The following is a 17,639-nucleotide window of genomic DNA, read 5'->3' as shown; positions in this document are numbered from 1 at the left end:
CAGATCTCTAACTTGAGCTTCCTGATTAAAAATATGGGCACATGTGTTACAGCGGTTTTCACCCTGACCTCCTGCTCCAGCAGTGTGTACATAGTGGGCAGTGGGACATACCACCAGTCCTGCTAGACATGGTCATTTCAGTGCAGAATTTTGTGTATAGTGCGGCGTGCACCACAAATGTGTCTCCAACGCTTCTTAAATACCTGTACAAGCAGTTTGCACATAAAAGAACATGCAAAGTCTGACAGAAAACTGGTGCAGGGGCTTTAGTAAATCAGGGTCTTTGTGTTCATCATTGGTGTTGGTGGACAATGTGGGCAAAACTGATTTTGGTCATTGCGGTCCCCGAATACAATGAGAACAAGGCAAAAGACTTGATGCCAGATAGTAGTTATGCCAAATCCAATGGTGCCCCATATAGTGGTCCATACCTTATAGTTTTCTTTAGAAGACTTCACCATCAGCAGGACCCCCGGTACTGCACTTGCATGAGTGGGTACATTGGAAAATAAATATGATCTGCAAGCGTTGTCGGAATATATGTCAACTTCAGATACTTACATGCAAGATATAAAGTTCTTCCTATTTTAGTTTGAACCCCCAGAAGCAGCAAGTCTTTCTTGGTCATAAAGTTGAAGACCATAACTCCATCTAGAAAAAAGTTTTTAGCAGAATTAGAATTATAGGATTTTGTTGGTAGATCTGACACCGAGGTCTAGACACATGATCATACGGGCAATGGGAGAGACGACCAAACTGATATCTTATGTCAAACTTATGTCATTGACTTGGCAGGGAAGAGGGGATAAACATTCTATGTTTTGTCCTGTACCTTTAATTTTCATGCCAAACTTCAGCTCTACCAGAATCTTGTCCATTGGCCTAAGAGTGGAAGCAGCATTAATATTTCATAAGAAGAAGCTTCAGAATTTAAGATATCTGTATATTTACTGTATATCTGTATTTTTAAACCTTTTTTCCTTGGTAAAGTCATAATGAAATGCTTAGTACTTCTATCGATTAGGGTCAAGTTGGATGATCATGTGGACATGCTGGAGGAGACTTTAAGGGTTTTTCTCATCTGGGCACTTACATTCAGTTTCATTAATCTGCCATATATAAACATTTCTTCAATTGGATGTTATTAAAAATAATGTTCCTGTGTGAAGATAATTTCTCATAAATGTAGTCATTATGTCCCTTAGAAACGAGATAGCTTCCTCGGATACGGCCACGTCTGATAGATTGAGTGCACAAAGAAACAAAAGGTTATTGTATATAAAATAAATACCTATGAATCAGAGCACCAAAATACTTCTGCAAAAACCTATCAACCTATGAGAATATACTACCTATATGTAGGAAAATGCACTTATAGACCAAACACTCAAAACAATCTTTGAGGGTACAAAAACAACAATATTTTTTATTCAATTCTTAAACTAAAAAATCACAGACTACACAGGGACAGTTTAAAATCATTTAAAAAAAACATACATACACAAAATCTTAAACAGGTGGACATGTGGCCGAGGGAATCAAAATAAGTATAGCACACAAATGGTCAATCTGTGTGTGAAGTGTGAAAAGCCTAATATTGTATAATCACAGCTAGCAAAACAACGTATTGTAACTTAATAGTACAAATGTGTAAACATCACTTGTAAACATCACTTGTAAACATCACTTGTAAACATCACTTGTAAACATCACTTGTAAACATCACTTGTAAACATCACTTGTAAACATCACTTGTAAACATCACTTGTAAACATCACTTGTAAACATCACTTGTAAACATCACTTGTAAACATCACTTGTAAACATCACTTGTAAACATCTACACAGGATACCAGCTAGCAAAGCATATATTACAACTTAGTATTATCAAAGAGTAAACAAGACTATATAGGCATACACACCCGGCTGCATCATGGAACCAAGTCAACGGCAGCCTCCAGATAAGGATGTTAATTAGTATATCCCGGTCCACATGGCCACCAAAACCCCGACGCGCGTTTCGCCTCTTCTTCAAGGGGTGATGGTGGTAATGCTTCCACTCCCCCCATATAAAGCAAGGACTAACCAATCAGGATCTAACATAAACTCCACCCTGCAATCAGTTGTGCACATGTGATTAACCCTTTGTTTGCCCTATTACTCACGATCCGGCGTCCCGGACCTGAGTACCCTCGCTGCCGGCGTCTGCTATACGCTAATGCGACTGCGCAAAAGGACGTTATATTGCGCCTGCGTCCTTATTCACCAAAATTTTTAATTTTTTATTGTCCTTTATTGTCTACTGTGGCTTTTTATTTCTTTGTTCACTCATTTTTTGCTGTCTTATTAATTTCCTTTTTGCTCTGCAGCATCTTCACTCACGTTTTTTAATTAAAAATTTTATATTTTTTGTATCTTTTCCTTTTATGGTCTGGCCTTAAGTTGTCATCTATCATACAATAAATTTTCTATAATGATCTTATAATGTTCTGTCACGATATATCATGGCTTTATTCCTTCACCTTTCCATATAACTGTTTCTCTTGATCAAAAATTTTTTGATAACTCAGGTAACTTTTCCGGTCACTGTAATAGATACCTGGTTTATATAGCTCCGCTCTGCTATATGCATGATATGTGCTGCATTGCGGCACATATTTTGTGTATTTCTGTATATATACCTGGGCCGACATCCCGGTCTTCTGCTTCGCTGTCGCGTTCGGCTCGTCCGGGATGCGCTGCGCATGCGCGCCTGTTCTTGCCTGGGCTCGGCTTTTTTCGTGCCGGCGGCGGGCACACATTTTGACGCAGGCGCAATATAACGTCCTTCTGCGCAGTCGCATTAGCGTGTAGCAGACGCCGGCAGCGAGGGTACTCAGGTCCGGGAGTGATGTTTACAAGTGATGTTTACAAGTGATGTTTACAAGTGATGTTTACAAATGATGTTTACAAGTGATGTTTACACATTTGTACTATTAAGTTACAATACGTTGTTTTGCTAGCTGTGATTATACAATATTAGGCTTTTCACACTTCACACACAGATTGACCATTTGTGTGCTATACTTATTTTGATTCCCTCGGCCACATGTCCACCTGTTTAAGATTTTGTGTATGTATGTTTTTTAAATGATTTTAAACTGTCCCTGTGTAGTCTGTGATTTTTTTAGTTTAAGAATTGAATAAAAAATATTGTTGTTTTTGTACCCTCAAAGATTGTTTTGAGTGTTTGGTCTATAAGTGCATTTTCCTACATATAGGTAGTATATTCTCATAGGTTGATAAGTATTTTGGTGCTCTGATTCATAGGTATTTATTGTATTTCTGTTTTTTCAGAGACTGTTAACAGTATAAAGATGATGGATTTCCATAATAGGGAATCGAATTGGGCTGCAATGGTGACCCAGGTTTTTAATGAGCGAGCTGCAGATGTGGGTGCCTCGGGTGATCAGGATTTACGCACTACCCAACGATCTTTGAAGGAGCATTTGAAAAAACGTACTAAATCATGGTGGAATAAGGCATCCCTGGAACAATATCTTTCTAAAAATTTGATTCCAAGAGGTCTCCGGATCCAAGTGTTTCCGGCGTTTCAGTTGGAGGATGAGACAGTAAGGAAAAGATGGGAGGAAGCATGCAACAATTGTTCTCGTACCTTTATTGAACTCCTGGTAGGAGTGGAAAAAAAGAATCTGGAGGCCATAGAAAAGGTAATATTGCCATTGCAAGACAAGCTAAAAGAACTCTCCACCCCTGACGTACAAAAGTACTTTGAGCATGACCTTGAGCTCGAGTATCAAAAGTGGGAGAAGGAGATTCAACAAATTAAAGTTAAAAAATTCCAGAGAGACTTAGGAGACTTTCAAAAAAACCAAGTTTATAGATGGCAGAGACGAAGAATGGGAGGAATAAATAGATCAAGGACTGTATCCTCTACATCATATGATTCCGTGACATCCGGTGAATCGGGGGCTGAAGCCAACAATGAACGCGAATACATGAGACATCGGTTTGGAGCAAGAGGGACACCGGCGAAAAGGAAAAATGTGAACACAGAAGGAAGTGGACAACTTAAGCCCAAGAAGATCTGGAAACAATTCAGGCATTAGAAGAATTGATGAATGAGCCAGATGCCTCTCAAAGTTCATAAAGATGCCACCAAACCTCCCGGACGACCTATCGTATCTGGGTGTGGAAGCCTTTGTGAACCGGTGTGTCGCTTTATTGACTACTACCTACAACCATGTGTTGAAAATCTGCCATCATATATTCGGGACTCGACGGATGTTCTGCAACGATTGAATGGCGTATCTCTTGAGCCCAATATGTGTTTGGTATCCTGCGATGTAGAGTCTCTATATACCTGCATTGGACACACACAAGGCATAAAGGCGGCAAATTTCTTTTTGAGACAATGTAATCTGGATCCGGAATTGGGTACCGAAGAGTCTTTGGATAACTTCCTCTGCCTTCTTAACTTTAATGACCAGAATATCAGACTTACACATGTTGTGAGCCAAAAAAGGATGGAATTCCTGGATATTGAAATTCTGGTGGACAACTCGGGGCAATTGAATACCAAAATTTTCCGCAAGAAGACATCAGTCAATGCCATTCTACACTCCTCATCGTCTCATCTGCCACATATGATACGCTCGATCCCCACAGGTCAATTTTTACGTGCCCGAAGAATTTGCGATACTGACTCTCTTTTTGAAGAAGAAGCTGGTGTATTACAACAACGCTTTCAACAAAGAGGCTATCAGGATGAGGATATCCATAGAGCCTATAGAGGGGCCAAGCAGGAAAATCGGAATAACCTCCTGATGGTCAAACCTCGTAAACCTGCAAATGATCAGGTAGTGGCTAAGAAAAGCCGATCGATTGGCGACATGTTGGTAAGGAGCCACTACACACCGAATTATCCGAAAAACTACATATTTGGTTCTAGGGGGCCCCAATGGGGATCTGTAGCCTGTGGACATTGTTCCATTTGCAAGTTGATGATTAAAACCAATACATTTTCGGATTCCAAGTCCAGTAAGACGTTTCAAATTGTACATTTTATCAACTGTAGCTCCTCAGGAGTTATCTACATGCTGACTTGCCCGTGTGGCCTGCAATATGTGGGCATGACCACGAGGGAACTCAAAGTTCGCATTCAGGAACATTTGAAAGACATACGAGCAACCCAGAAAATATCACATGAAAACCAGGATGCCTTAAAACTAAAGAGTGTCCCGAAACATTTTCACGAAGTACATAATGACCGGTGGCAGGATCTGCGTGTCTGCGGTATTGATAAAATCATCTCGGGACCTCGAGGTGGCGATGTATTCCATAAATTAGAGAGGATCGAAACAAAATGGATTGTAAAACTACAGACCATGGCCCCCTATGGTCTGAACGAACGGGTATCTTTTGCGTCTTCTCTGTGATCTGAGGCATCCACATTTGTGACTCTTTTGTATATTTTGTTAGATTTTTAGATCATGATTAATAATTGTATAGTTATGATGGTTGGTTGCCCCATCTCCCCCCATGTTTATTACATTATATATGTCGTTCACTTTATTTAAATTACATGGTTATCCTGCTATATTTTGGGAGCACAATGCGTTTACATTTGTGTACCATAACCTGATACTCTAATCAAATCGGGATTACTGCTAATATTGTATGATAATAACCTACAGTTATATCCTAATTGGCATTGGCCTTCCACCAGGTCCGTATATCCATCTGTTATCACCCTTGACGCATGAGATTACATGTTATATCTTTTTCCTTTCAGTCACCTTGGCACTCTGCACTTTTCACAACATCTCTCACCCTACTACAATATATTATATTTGTTCTGTATTACACTCATGCATTATACCTGCATGTCCCACCTTGCACATAACTGCCAATATAGTTTGGCCTTATATAGCATTTTTTGCACTTCAGCCATTTGGCTACACTATGTTATCCCAATCCTTTATTGTCCACTGTGGCTTTTTATTTCCTTGTTCACCAAAATTTTAAATTTTTTATTGTCCTTTATTGTCTACTGTGGCTTTTTATTTCTTTGTTCACTCATTTTTTGCTGTCTTATTAATTTCCTTTTTGCTCTGCAGCATCTTCACTCACGTTTTTTAATTAAAAATTTTATATTTTTTGTATCTTTTCCTTTTATGGTCTGGCCTTAAGTTGTCATCTATCATACAATAAATTTTCTATAATGATCTTATAATGTTCTGTCACGATATATCATGGCTTTATTCCTTCACCTTTGTTTATATAACTGTTTCTCTTGAAACAGTCGCATTAGCGTGTAGCAGACGCCGGCAGCGAGGGTACTCAGGTCCGGGACGCCGGATCGTGAGTAATAGGGCAAACAAAGGGTTAATCACATGTGCACAACTGATTGCAGGGTGGAGTTTATGTTAGATCCTGATTGGTTAGTCCTTGCTTTATATGGGGGGAGTGGAAGCATTACCACCATCACCCCTTGAAGAAGAGGCGAAACGCGCGTCGGGGTTTTGGTGGCCATGTGGACCGGGATATACTAATTAACATCCTTATCTGGAGGCTGCCGTTGACTTGGTTCCATGATGCAGCCGGGTGTGTATGCCTATATAGTCTTGTTTACTCTTTGATAATACTAAGTTGTAATATATGCTTTGCTAGCTGGTATCCTGTGTAGATGTTTACAAGTGATGTTTACAAGTGATGTTTACAAGTGATGTTTACAAGTGATGTTTACAAGTGATGTTTACAAGTGATGTTTACAAGTGATGTTTACACATTTGTACTATTAAGTTACAATACGTTGTTTTGCTAGCTGTGATTATACAATATTAGGCTTTTCACACTTCACACACAGATTGACCATTTGTGTGCTATACTTATTTTGATTCCCTCGGCCACATGTCCACCTGTTTAAGATTTTGTGTATGTGTTTTTTAAATGATTTTAAACTGTCCCTGTGTAGTCTGTGATTTTTTAGTTTAAGAATTGAATAAACAATATTGTTGTTTTTGTACCCTCAAAGATTGTTTTGAGTGTTTGGTCTATAAGTGCATTTTCCTACATATAGGTAGTATATTGTATATAAAATGTCCGGGAGTTACTGCATGTCCTACAGCTGCCCTGTGGTAATGACCGCTGAATCCTGGTGGTTTGGCAGGACTCTAAGAGTATGACGTGGTCGTATCCAAGGAAGCCAAGGAAGGGACAGAATAACTACATTTATGAGAAATTATCTTCTCACAGGAACATTTTTTTTTAATAACATCCAATTGAAGAAATGTTTACATAGGGCAAATGAATTTAATTAAATGTAAATGCCCAGATGGGAATACCCCTTTAAGTAACATTTAAAGAGTTGAGAAATTGTGGAGAACTAGCATACAATACATAAGGGGTGCTTAAGTGACCCAACACAACCTATAAAAAAACCGAAAACTAAACCTTTGATTAATGCATAAAATTGACCTAAACAGTCAAATAGGAAGTGGTAATCTTATGGTTGAACTTACGCTGTGATAATTTCTCTCAAGGTATACTCATCCTCTTCTTTACTGATCTCCAGCCGAGCCGTGTAGAGAATTCTCACGTTATAATGTTGGTCCATAGAACTGGAAGACTTTGCCACCAGATGCCAAGACGTAAAATTTTCCTGCACAAGAGAGGAGGGAGCTGGAGTTGGTTCTTTGCAGGTTATATTAAAGAAGTATTGTGACAGATTTTTTACCGGGACCTCCATAAATAAATAACATGAGGCTTCATTATTTTAAATTCTTGTCATAAGGAACTTCATAGTTAGATTTATGGCATATTCATAGGATATCACAATGTCACTGTTGGGTGATTGGGAAAATTGGAAACCTAAGTAGTATATCTTGTTATTGGTCTCCATTAAAATTGATGTAAATGTATGGGAAATCCAAGTAAGAACAACAGTTTCTGTCCCTTTCTATAGACTCCACAATGTCCTGTCCCAGACTTTTGTCCTGTGTTTAGAGCATAGTTATATAAGTAGGGCACATTCTCTCGTTATGGACATACATGCTACTCAACAGGATATTTTCTTTAAAGATCATGGGGCAAATTATTTTAAACGCCAGCGCTCCGTGTACCAGTGGACACAACAACAGGTCAGGCAGGGCAGCCACCGCGCAAAACTATGCCAGGTCTGACAAGTTTACAAAATGTGCGCATCCACATGACATGGAGGTGACAGATGCAATAATAATCACAAATTCTTGCGGTGCAAAAGAATTTGCAATAATTTTAGTGCTTTTACAACTGGTGTGAATGTTTAAAACATTTAAAACCTCAGCTAAAGGGATTTTGGGAAAGCACCTGAAAGGTTGGGAGCGGGAATGATATGGTCAGTTCTAGAACATCAATAGACACAAACCTTATTTTCTGCCGCCAAGTGTTTTTCCTCAAGAAGTCCATAACATTTCTGTGCTAAAGAGAAGAAAACATCTTACAGTAAAGCAGAAAAGCAAGTATAGTGTTTTATAAATGAAAGTATTTAAAATAAATCTAGGGGTACTCCATAGAACAAGGGGTAAACACCCTGATCATTGGGGTCCAACTGCTCGGCGCCTGATTATGAGAATGGACTCCCGGTCATCGGCAACAAAGCAAGCTCCCTCCTCACTAATGGGTGGATGAAGCATGCGTCCTGCTGCTTCCTTCATTCGGATGGATTGTCGGGAACTAGAACTTTATGGGAGGGCACAGTCATTTTCCACCACCCTTGTAGTGGTGAATAGAGCAGCAGGATGCAAACTAAACCTACGACTTTAGTAGGAACAGAGGTCCATTCTCATGATCTGTGCGAGTCCCAGTGGAATGGATTTAACAAAGTTGGTAGAGCCTTTTTAAAGAGAATACTATGACTTAAATAGATCACCATGGCCACGTCACTGTCACTGCTGTTCTCACTGAAGGCTGGTGTTACCTGGGTTCAGAGAAATCTGTCAGGGAAGCAATCAGTCCTGTCAGTGTGAATCTCTAATCAGGTTTCCCCGTAGTAGTTTGAAACACTCATATAAGCCTATTAATGTTCCATGTGATGGAATTTAGCTTAAATGAGTGTTTCTAACCACTAAAATAGAATATAGAAATGCACTACAAGACATCAGACTGCTTCTCTGACAGATTTCACTGCACAATGAATGTGGGAGGAAGCAGCTGCAGAAGGGAAACCGAGCAAAATGTAGAATACTACATTAGGGAAATAACAGATGGCATTCATAGCCAAAACAGACTTGGCCAACAGTATTGTTCATGTGAAATGAAGACAATTTATAATTTTAACTTTCAATTTAGAAGAGACCAATCACATTTTTTACCATAATCCACAGTATTGTTGAACTCCTTATAATAAGTCAATCCCGTGCATCTCATCCATTCTTGGAAATCCTCCAGCTCTGATTCTGTGTGTGCAGATGATCTCACTGGAGACAGAAAGCAATGAGCGGTGACAACAATCGAGTACTAAGATCTCTACTTCTCGTAGATGAAGAGAAAATACTACAGCTATAAAACCTCTAGGGTTGGTTTCAATGGTCTGTCTTGATAAGAAGTCTTCTTTGTCTTGAGACATAATTAATAGAATAAAAAAGTAGAATACTGTAAAGAATACTGACAGATCGAAGGGGAAATTTGAATCAATTTATGGAGTGATCGCAGAATATGTAGAAGCGTTGTCATGGGTTACTACAACTCTATGGATGTTTGTGGGGTCCCTTTGAAAAGAGCGAATTGCCATCAAAATATTGTGCGTATTTCTTTTGCAATATGGTTTATGTTTATCCTGCCAATAATAGTATCAAAGAGCACATGATATGGCAGGATGCCCATAACTGCTTTATTCATGGCCAGACTAATGTCTCTTGTGTACATGTGTATTGAGAGTAGAAACAGACGTACAAGGATTTCATGGGGGAAATTCTCAGTATAAAACGTGGAGGATAGCTTAGGCCCCAAATCGGCTTTATTATGACCCACTACTATATTCAGGTCATTGAATTCAATTTACTGAAAATTTTAATCATGTAAATCTTTCCATACATATAACTCACCATATAACACTGAGCTCTTAACTATTCCCTCTGACTGAGAGCTCATGATCAACTCATCAGGATGGACTTGAAAAATTGTCATCAATCCAAGTTCTAGTTGGAAGAGAAATGCACATGTCACGCTTAGACAATTACAGTAGGTCTTTGTGATATAATAGTGCGGACAGAAGCTTAGGGAGGTTGCGCAGGACTACTTTCTTCCAGCACCCCACATGTCTGTAGGTTGTGGTATTGCACTTCAGACCTATTCACATTAAGCTGAGCTGCAATATCAGACACAACCCTATGGACAGGTCTGGAGCTGTTTCTGGAAGATGGTTGCCATGTTTTCCTTATCGGAGACAACCTCTTTAACTTTAAGGGGTTGTCCAGTAATTGCTATCGATCTTATCCCCAGCATATTGTTGTTTGGGCCAGTGTAGGTGCCTTTAATGTTGGCTGCCTTGGAGGAAAGTGGAAGTTACCAATGAACCACCAAGTCTTGGCCAGAGCATCATGGTGAATTTCAATATCACATGCAATCTTGTTGACATAGGTGGCACTTGTTTGGGATAGATTATTGGTTCTAATCATGGGCAGACCCTTGAAATTGGCTGTTTTTGAATTATAGCATCTTACCTTTCTGTTCAACTCTTCTATAAGTCAGAGTCTCCTTCTCATCGTGCACCCTCTGAAAATTCTCCGGTTCCGGAAACATACTCTCTATACTAAAATTGTCAGAGCGAATTTGTAAGCCATCTTCATAAATTATCATCTCTACTTCAATGTCTCAAGGATTTCATGAGATTAGTATAAAGACACATTGCAGTAATATAACATATGGTGTGACCACCAATGGACACAGATAGGCTTTGAGGTCATGTCTCTGCCCAAAGACTTTGTGGATATAAAGAAGGGATTGAAATGAACTTACGGATTGAAGAATTTGGTTATCGTTCCGTTTTTTTCTGTTAGAGATATTTTGGCATAGGAGTAATGCATTTCTGTCAGAAACTTCAGTGTGTCCCGCGAGGCGATGGCTTTCACATTCCACAATCCATTTATCTGTAGAGGAAGATCATAGAAAACACTACGAATCTGAGGAAAGGTATTCAAACCCTATTTTCTATTTACTGTAATGGAAGAAGCACCTACAGTGAGATGGGACGGCTGCTGCACTACATATGAATGGCTGACACACACATCCACCTTCTACTGACCTATGCGATAGATAAAACTATTATAGTGAGATACAGGAGGCCTCCTGGGGGATGTACATTCACACCAACATCAGTTTGATGGGGAACTGAAACTAAGTTAACATAGAGAACAGTTGCAGAGACGTCACTCCATTCCTTGTTTATTGGCAAGCGTAGTCCTGCAGTAACACGGAACCGCCACTAAAGAGCTTTGCTCCATTCAGGCTCCATTCAATCCTGGGGCTACTAAATACTGTGAACTGCTGATTTTGGGGCTGCAGAGTGTTATACCTTTTACCTTTTGTTTGTTAGTAATTACTTATGATATGGTGGGCCCTTAAAAAAAAAACAAACACATTTTCATTACCATCAGGAGACCTAAAGAAATGAGTCTTCATCATTGATTGCAAGGGCTCAACTAGCTAATTATGAAGGCTCCATAAAGTAGAGAAAGTTTAAGAAGGACACATCAATTCCTCATGAAAAGTCCTTTAAGCTATACTCCCTGGTCACATATGGTCACATCGACTATAGAGGAGCAAAGACAAGATCCTAGCTTCTGTCATCGGGACCTACCTGATTAAACTCAATGGGCAGTCGCTTTTCCTTCAAGCAGGAATCCAAAGAGCCGACACAGGTGACATGAAGAAGACAAAGAAGAATCAGCTGGAAGGTTGCGGAGATCGCCATGTTTTATGAGACGAGTAGAGAGAACGGGTTTTGTGGTGCAGTCTATAGTATAAAACTGCAATTACAAAAGAGTAAAAAACGCCCCCACCCCCCACCAAGGGTCAATGATCGGAAGCACACTACAGCCAATATTGACACAGATCTCGCAATCAGAAAAACAGAATCTTTAACCCCTACATCATATACCTCCCACATTATGTGCAAAACATATATTCATAGGATTGGGCATCATACCAGCTGTATGTACATAGAAGGCCACCTTCCTGTAGTCTGGGTAGAAGCCCCAGGCATTGGCAATTCTTTGTTTTTCCTTCATTACTTCCTATTTTGAATGGTGTTGTGACGCCTGGTGCTATTTCCATCAGTTTTGTTTGTCATATCAACGTCCCTGTAGGTTGTGAACTTTTAACCCTTTTATGAAGATGAGAACACAAGTCCAGCAACATTAGGTGGCACAATAATAAGAGACTATGGGGCTTATTTACTAAGGGTCGTGGATCGCACTTTTGAAGGACTGTTCGCTGTTTTCGGGATTTGCGCAGCTCGGACAAGTATTTAACAGGTGTCTGCACTGGGATTGTGTTGCATGCGATCGGATTTTGGCGCAGCTGCAAACGTGCTCTTAAAACCCATCTCTTTAGGCAAGCCCATCACACTCGCTAACTGCTTGAAATGTCAACTCTCCCTTTACTAATCCATCCTATGTCCTATCTCCCATCTGTTATCTGGCAAACAGCAGATATATACCAAGCTCCAGGCTTCTCTGCAGTCACATTCACCTAGGACTCTGTACATAAGATGGCAGCTGATGGCTGGTTCAAGCAGCAACATCGTTGTTTAGTAAATTATTTATTAAATTACTTTATATTGTTCCCTTATAAAGAATGGCTGGACCATTATACAACCTCTTGTGTCACCCCCTCATCCTCATAGTCTGTAAGCTCTTGTGTCCCCCCTCATCCTCATAGTCTGTAAGCTCTTGTGTCACCCCCTCATCCTCATAGTCTGTAAGCTCTTGTGTCACCCCCTCATCCTCATAGTCTGTAAGCTCTTGTGTCACCCCCTCATCCTCATAGTCTGTAAGCTCTTGTGTCCCCCCTCATCCTCATAGTCTGTAAGCTCTTGTGTCACCCCCTCATCCTCATAGACTGTAAGCTCTTGTGTCCTCTTCTCATCCTCATAGACTGTAAGCTCTTGTGTCACCCCCTCATCCTCATAGACTGTAAGCTCTTGTGTCACCCCCTCATCCTCATAGACTGTAAGCTCTTGTGTCACCCCCTCATCCTCATAGACTGTAAGCTCTTGTGTCCCCCCTCATCCTCATAGTCTGTAAGCTCTTGTGTCCCCCCTCATCCTCATAGTCTGTAAGCTCTTGTGAGCAGGGCCCTCACTCCTATTGTTCCATATGACTGTTTGTTCTTTGTAATGTAATATATTTGTATATGTCCCCTATGATTTGTAAAGCGCTACGGAATTTGATGGCGCTATATAAATAAAGATTATTATTATTATTAACTCCGGGGACTTGAGTGGGGAAGCGACACATGCAGGATATCGGACGCACAATCTTAGAGACTCCCTGCACAGCGCATTATACACGGACAATGCACTTACATGCACCAGGAAGAAGAAGGTGAACTCCGGGGACCTGAGCGGGGAAGTGACACATGCAGGATATCGGGCGCAGGATCTTAGTGACTCCCCGCACAGCGCATTATACACGGACAATGCACTTACATGCACCAGGAAGAAGAAGGTGAACTCCGGGGACCTGAGTGGGGAAGTGACACATGCAGGATATCGGGTGCAGGATCTTAGTGACTCCCCGCACAGCGCATTATACACGGACAATGCACTTACATGCACCAGGAAGAAGAAGGTGAACTCCGGGGACCTGAGCGGGGAAGCGACACATGCAGGATATCGGACGCACAATCTTAGAGACTCCCTGCACAGCGCATTATACACGGACAATGCACTTACATGCACCAGGAAGAAGAAGGTGAACTCCGGGGACCTGAGCGGGGAAGTGACACATGCAGGATATCGGGCGCAGGATCTTAGTGACTCCCCGCACAGCACATTATACACGGACAATGCACTTACATGCACCAGGAAGAAGAAGGTGAACTCCGGGGACCTGAGCGGGGAAGCGACACATGCAGGATATCGGGTGCAGGATCTTAGTGACTCCCCGCACAGCGCATTATACACGGACAATGCACTTACATGCACCAGGAAGAAGAAGGTGAACTCCAGGGACCTGAGCGGGGAAGTGACACATGCAGGATATCGGGTGCAGGATCTTAGTGACTCCCTGCACAGCGCATTATACACGGACAATGCACTTACATGCACCAGGAAGAAGAAGGTGAACTCCGGGGACCTGAGCGGGGAAGTGACACATGCAGGATATCGGGTGCAGGATCTTAGTGACTCCCCGCACAGCGCATTATACACGGACAATGCACTTACATGCACCAGGAAGAAGAAGGTGAACTCCGGGGACCTGAGCGGGGAAGTGACACATGCAGGATATCGGGCGCATGATCTTAGTGACTCCCCGCACAGCGCATTATACACGGACAATGCACTTACATGCACCAGGAAGAAGAAGGTGAACTCCAGGGACCTGAGCGGGGAAGAGACACATGCCGGATATCGGGTGCAATATCTTAGTGACTCCCTGCACAGCGCATTATACACGGACAATGCACTTACATGCACCAGGAAGAAGAAGGTGAACTCCGGGGACCTGAGCGGGGAAGTGACACATGCAGGATATCGGGCGCATGATCTTAGTGACTCCCCGCACAGCGCATTATACACGGACAATGCACTTACATGCACCAGGAAGAAGAAGGTGAACTCCAGGGACCTGAGCGGGGAAGCGACACATGCAGGATATCGGGGCACGGTCTTAGTGACTCCCCGCACAGCACATTATACACAGACAATGCACTTACATGCACCAGGAAGAAGAAGGTGAACTCCAGGGACCTGAGCGGGGAAGAGACACATGCCGGATATCGGGTGCAATATCTTAGTGACTCCCTGCACAGCGCATTATACACGGACAATGCACTTACATGCACCAGGAAGAAGAAGGTGAACTCCGGGGACCTGAGTGGGGAAGTGACACATGCAGGATATCGGGTGCAGGATCTTAGTGACTCCCCGCACAGCGCATTATACACGGACAATGCACTTACATGCACCAGGAAGAAGAAGGTGAACTCCGGGGACCTGAGCGGGGAAGCGACACATGCAGGATATCGGACGCACAATCTTAGAGACTCCCTGCACAGCGCATTATACACGGACAATGCACTTACATGCACCAGGAAGAAGAAGGTGAACTCCGGGGACCTGAGCGGGGAAGTGACACATGCAGGATATCGGGCGCAGGATCTTAGTGACTCCCCGCACAGCGCATTATACACGGACAATGCACTTACATGCACCAGGAAGAAGAAGGTGAACTCCAGGGACCTGAGTGGGGAAGTGACACATGCAGGATATCGGGTGCAGGATCTTAGTGACTCCCCGCACAGCGCATTATACACGGACAATGCACTTACATGCACCAGGAAGAAGAAGGTGAACTCCGGGGACCTGAGCGGGGAAGCGACACATGCAGGATATCGGACGCACAATCTTAGAGACTCCCTGCACAGCGCATTATACACGGACAATGCACTTACATGCACCAGGAAGAAGAAGGTGAACTCCGGGGACCTGAGCGGGGAAGTGACACATGCAGGATATCGGGCGCAGGATCTTAGTGACTCCCCGCACAGCACATTATACACGGACAATGCACTTACATGCACCAGGAAGAAGAAGGTGAACTCCGGGGACCTGAGCGGGGAAGCGACACATGCAGGATATCGGGTGCAGGATCTTAGTGACTCCCCGCACAGCGCATTATACACGGACAATGCACTTACATGCACCAGGAAGAAGAAGGTGAACTCCGGGGACCTGAGCGGGGAAGTGACACATGCAGGATATCGGGTGCAGGATCTTAGTGACTCCCCGCACAGCGCATTATACACGGACAATGCACTTACATGCACCAGGAAGAAGAAGGTGAACTCCAGGGACCTGAGCGGGGAAGAGACACATGCCGGATATCGGGTGCAATATCTTAGTGACTCCCTGCACAGCGCATTATACACGGACAATGCACTTACATGCACCAGGAAGAAGAAGGTGAACTCCGGGGACCTGAGCGGGGAAGTGACACATGCAGGATATCGGGTGCAGGATCTTAGTGACTCCCCGCACAGCGCATTATACACGGACAATGCACTTACATGCACCAGGAAGAAGAAGGTGAACTCCGGGGACCTGAGCGGGGAAGTGACACATGCAGGATATCGGGCGCATGATCTTAGTGACTCCCCGCACAGCGCATTATACACGGACAATGCACTTACATGCACCAGGAAGAAGAAGGTGAACTCCAGGGACCTGAGCGGGGAAGCGACACATGCAGGATATCGGGGCACGGTCTTAGTGACTCCCCGCACAGCACATTATACACGGACAATGCACTTACATGCACCAGGAAGAAGAAGGTGAACTCCAGGGACCTGAGCGGGGAAGAGACACATGCCGGATATCGGGTGCAATATCTTAGTGACTCCCTGCACAGCGCATTATACACGGACAATGCACTTACATGCACCAGGAAGAAGAAGGTGAACTCCGGGGACCTGAGCGGGGGAAGCGACACATGCAGGATATCGGGTGCAGGATCTTAGTGACTCCCTGCACAGCGCATTATACACGGACAATGCACTTACATGCACCAGGAAGAAGAAGGTGAACTCCGGGGACCTGAGCGGGGGAAGCGACACATGCAGGATATCGGGTGCAGGATCTTAGTGACTCCCCGCACAGCACATTATACACGGACAATGCACTTACATGCACCAGGAAGAAGAAGGTGAACTCCGGGGACCTGAGCGGGGAAGCGACACATGCAGGATATCGGATGCGGGATCTTAGTGACTTCCCGCACAGCGCATTATACACGGACAATGCACTTACATGCACCAGGAAGAAGAAGGTGAACTCCAGGGACCTGAGCGGGGAAGCGACACATGCAGGATATCGGGTGCAGGATCTTAGTGACTCCCCGCACAGCGCATTATACACGGACAATGCACTTACATGCACCAGGAAGAAGAAGGTGAACTCCGGGGACCTGAGCGGGGAAGTGACACATGCAGGATATCGGGCGCATGATCTTAGTGACTCCCCGCACAGCGCATTATACACGGACAATGCACTTACATGCACCAGGAAGAAGAAGGTGAACTCCAGGGACCTGAGCGGGGAAGCGACACATGCAGGATATCGGGGCACGGTCTTAGTGACTCCCCGCACAGCACATTATACACGGACAATGCACTTACATGCACCAGGAAGAAGAAGGTGAACTCCAGGGACCTGAGCGGGGAAGAGACACATGCCGGATATCGGGTGCAATATCTTAGTGACTCCCTGCACAGCGCATTATACACGGACAATGCACTTACATGCACCAGGAAGAAGAAGGTGAACTCCGGGGACCTGAGCGGGGGAAGCGACACATGCAGGATATCGGGTGCAGGATCTTAGTGACTCCCTGCACAGCGCATTATACACGGACAATGCACTTACATGCACCAGGAAG

At 43.3% G+C, this 17,639-nt stretch overlaps 1 protein-coding gene across 1 annotated transcript in view; it reads right to left on the bottom strand.

Moving 5' to 3' along the window:
- Nucleotides 1-12,008, bottom strand: part of LOC140077013 (uncharacterized) — a 110,502-nt gene extending 98,494 nt beyond the window's left edge. Inside the window, exons 1-9 of the mRNA XM_072123853.1 lie at nucleotides 11,840-12,008; nucleotides 10,999-11,129; nucleotides 10,704-10,792; nucleotides 10,086-10,178; nucleotides 9,354-9,458; nucleotides 8,408-8,460; nucleotides 7,524-7,663; nucleotides 833-882; nucleotides 562-651 (exon numbers count right to left, since the gene is read on the bottom strand). Coding sequence (XP_071979954.1) covers nucleotides 562-651; nucleotides 833-882; nucleotides 7,524-7,663; nucleotides 8,408-8,460; nucleotides 9,354-9,458; nucleotides 10,086-10,178; nucleotides 10,704-10,792; nucleotides 10,999-11,129; nucleotides 11,840-11,953 — 865 coding nt within the window. The 5' untranslated portion in view covers nucleotides 11,954-12,008. The remainder of the gene's footprint in view (nucleotides 1-561; nucleotides 652-832; nucleotides 883-7,523; nucleotides 7,664-8,407; nucleotides 8,461-9,353; nucleotides 9,459-10,085; nucleotides 10,179-10,703; nucleotides 10,793-10,998; nucleotides 11,130-11,839) is intronic.
- Nucleotides 12,009-17,639: the final 5,631 nt, after the last annotated feature.

This window comes from Engystomops pustulosus, chromosome 9 (assembly GCF_040894005.1).
Source record: "Engystomops pustulosus chromosome 9, aEngPut4.maternal, whole genome shotgun sequence".
NCBI classification, from domain to species: domain Eukaryota; kingdom Metazoa; phylum Chordata; class Amphibia; order Anura; family Leptodactylidae; genus Engystomops; species Engystomops pustulosus.
Note: the sequence above shows the minus strand (reverse complement) of the source record. Positions and strands in the feature narration are given on the sequence as shown.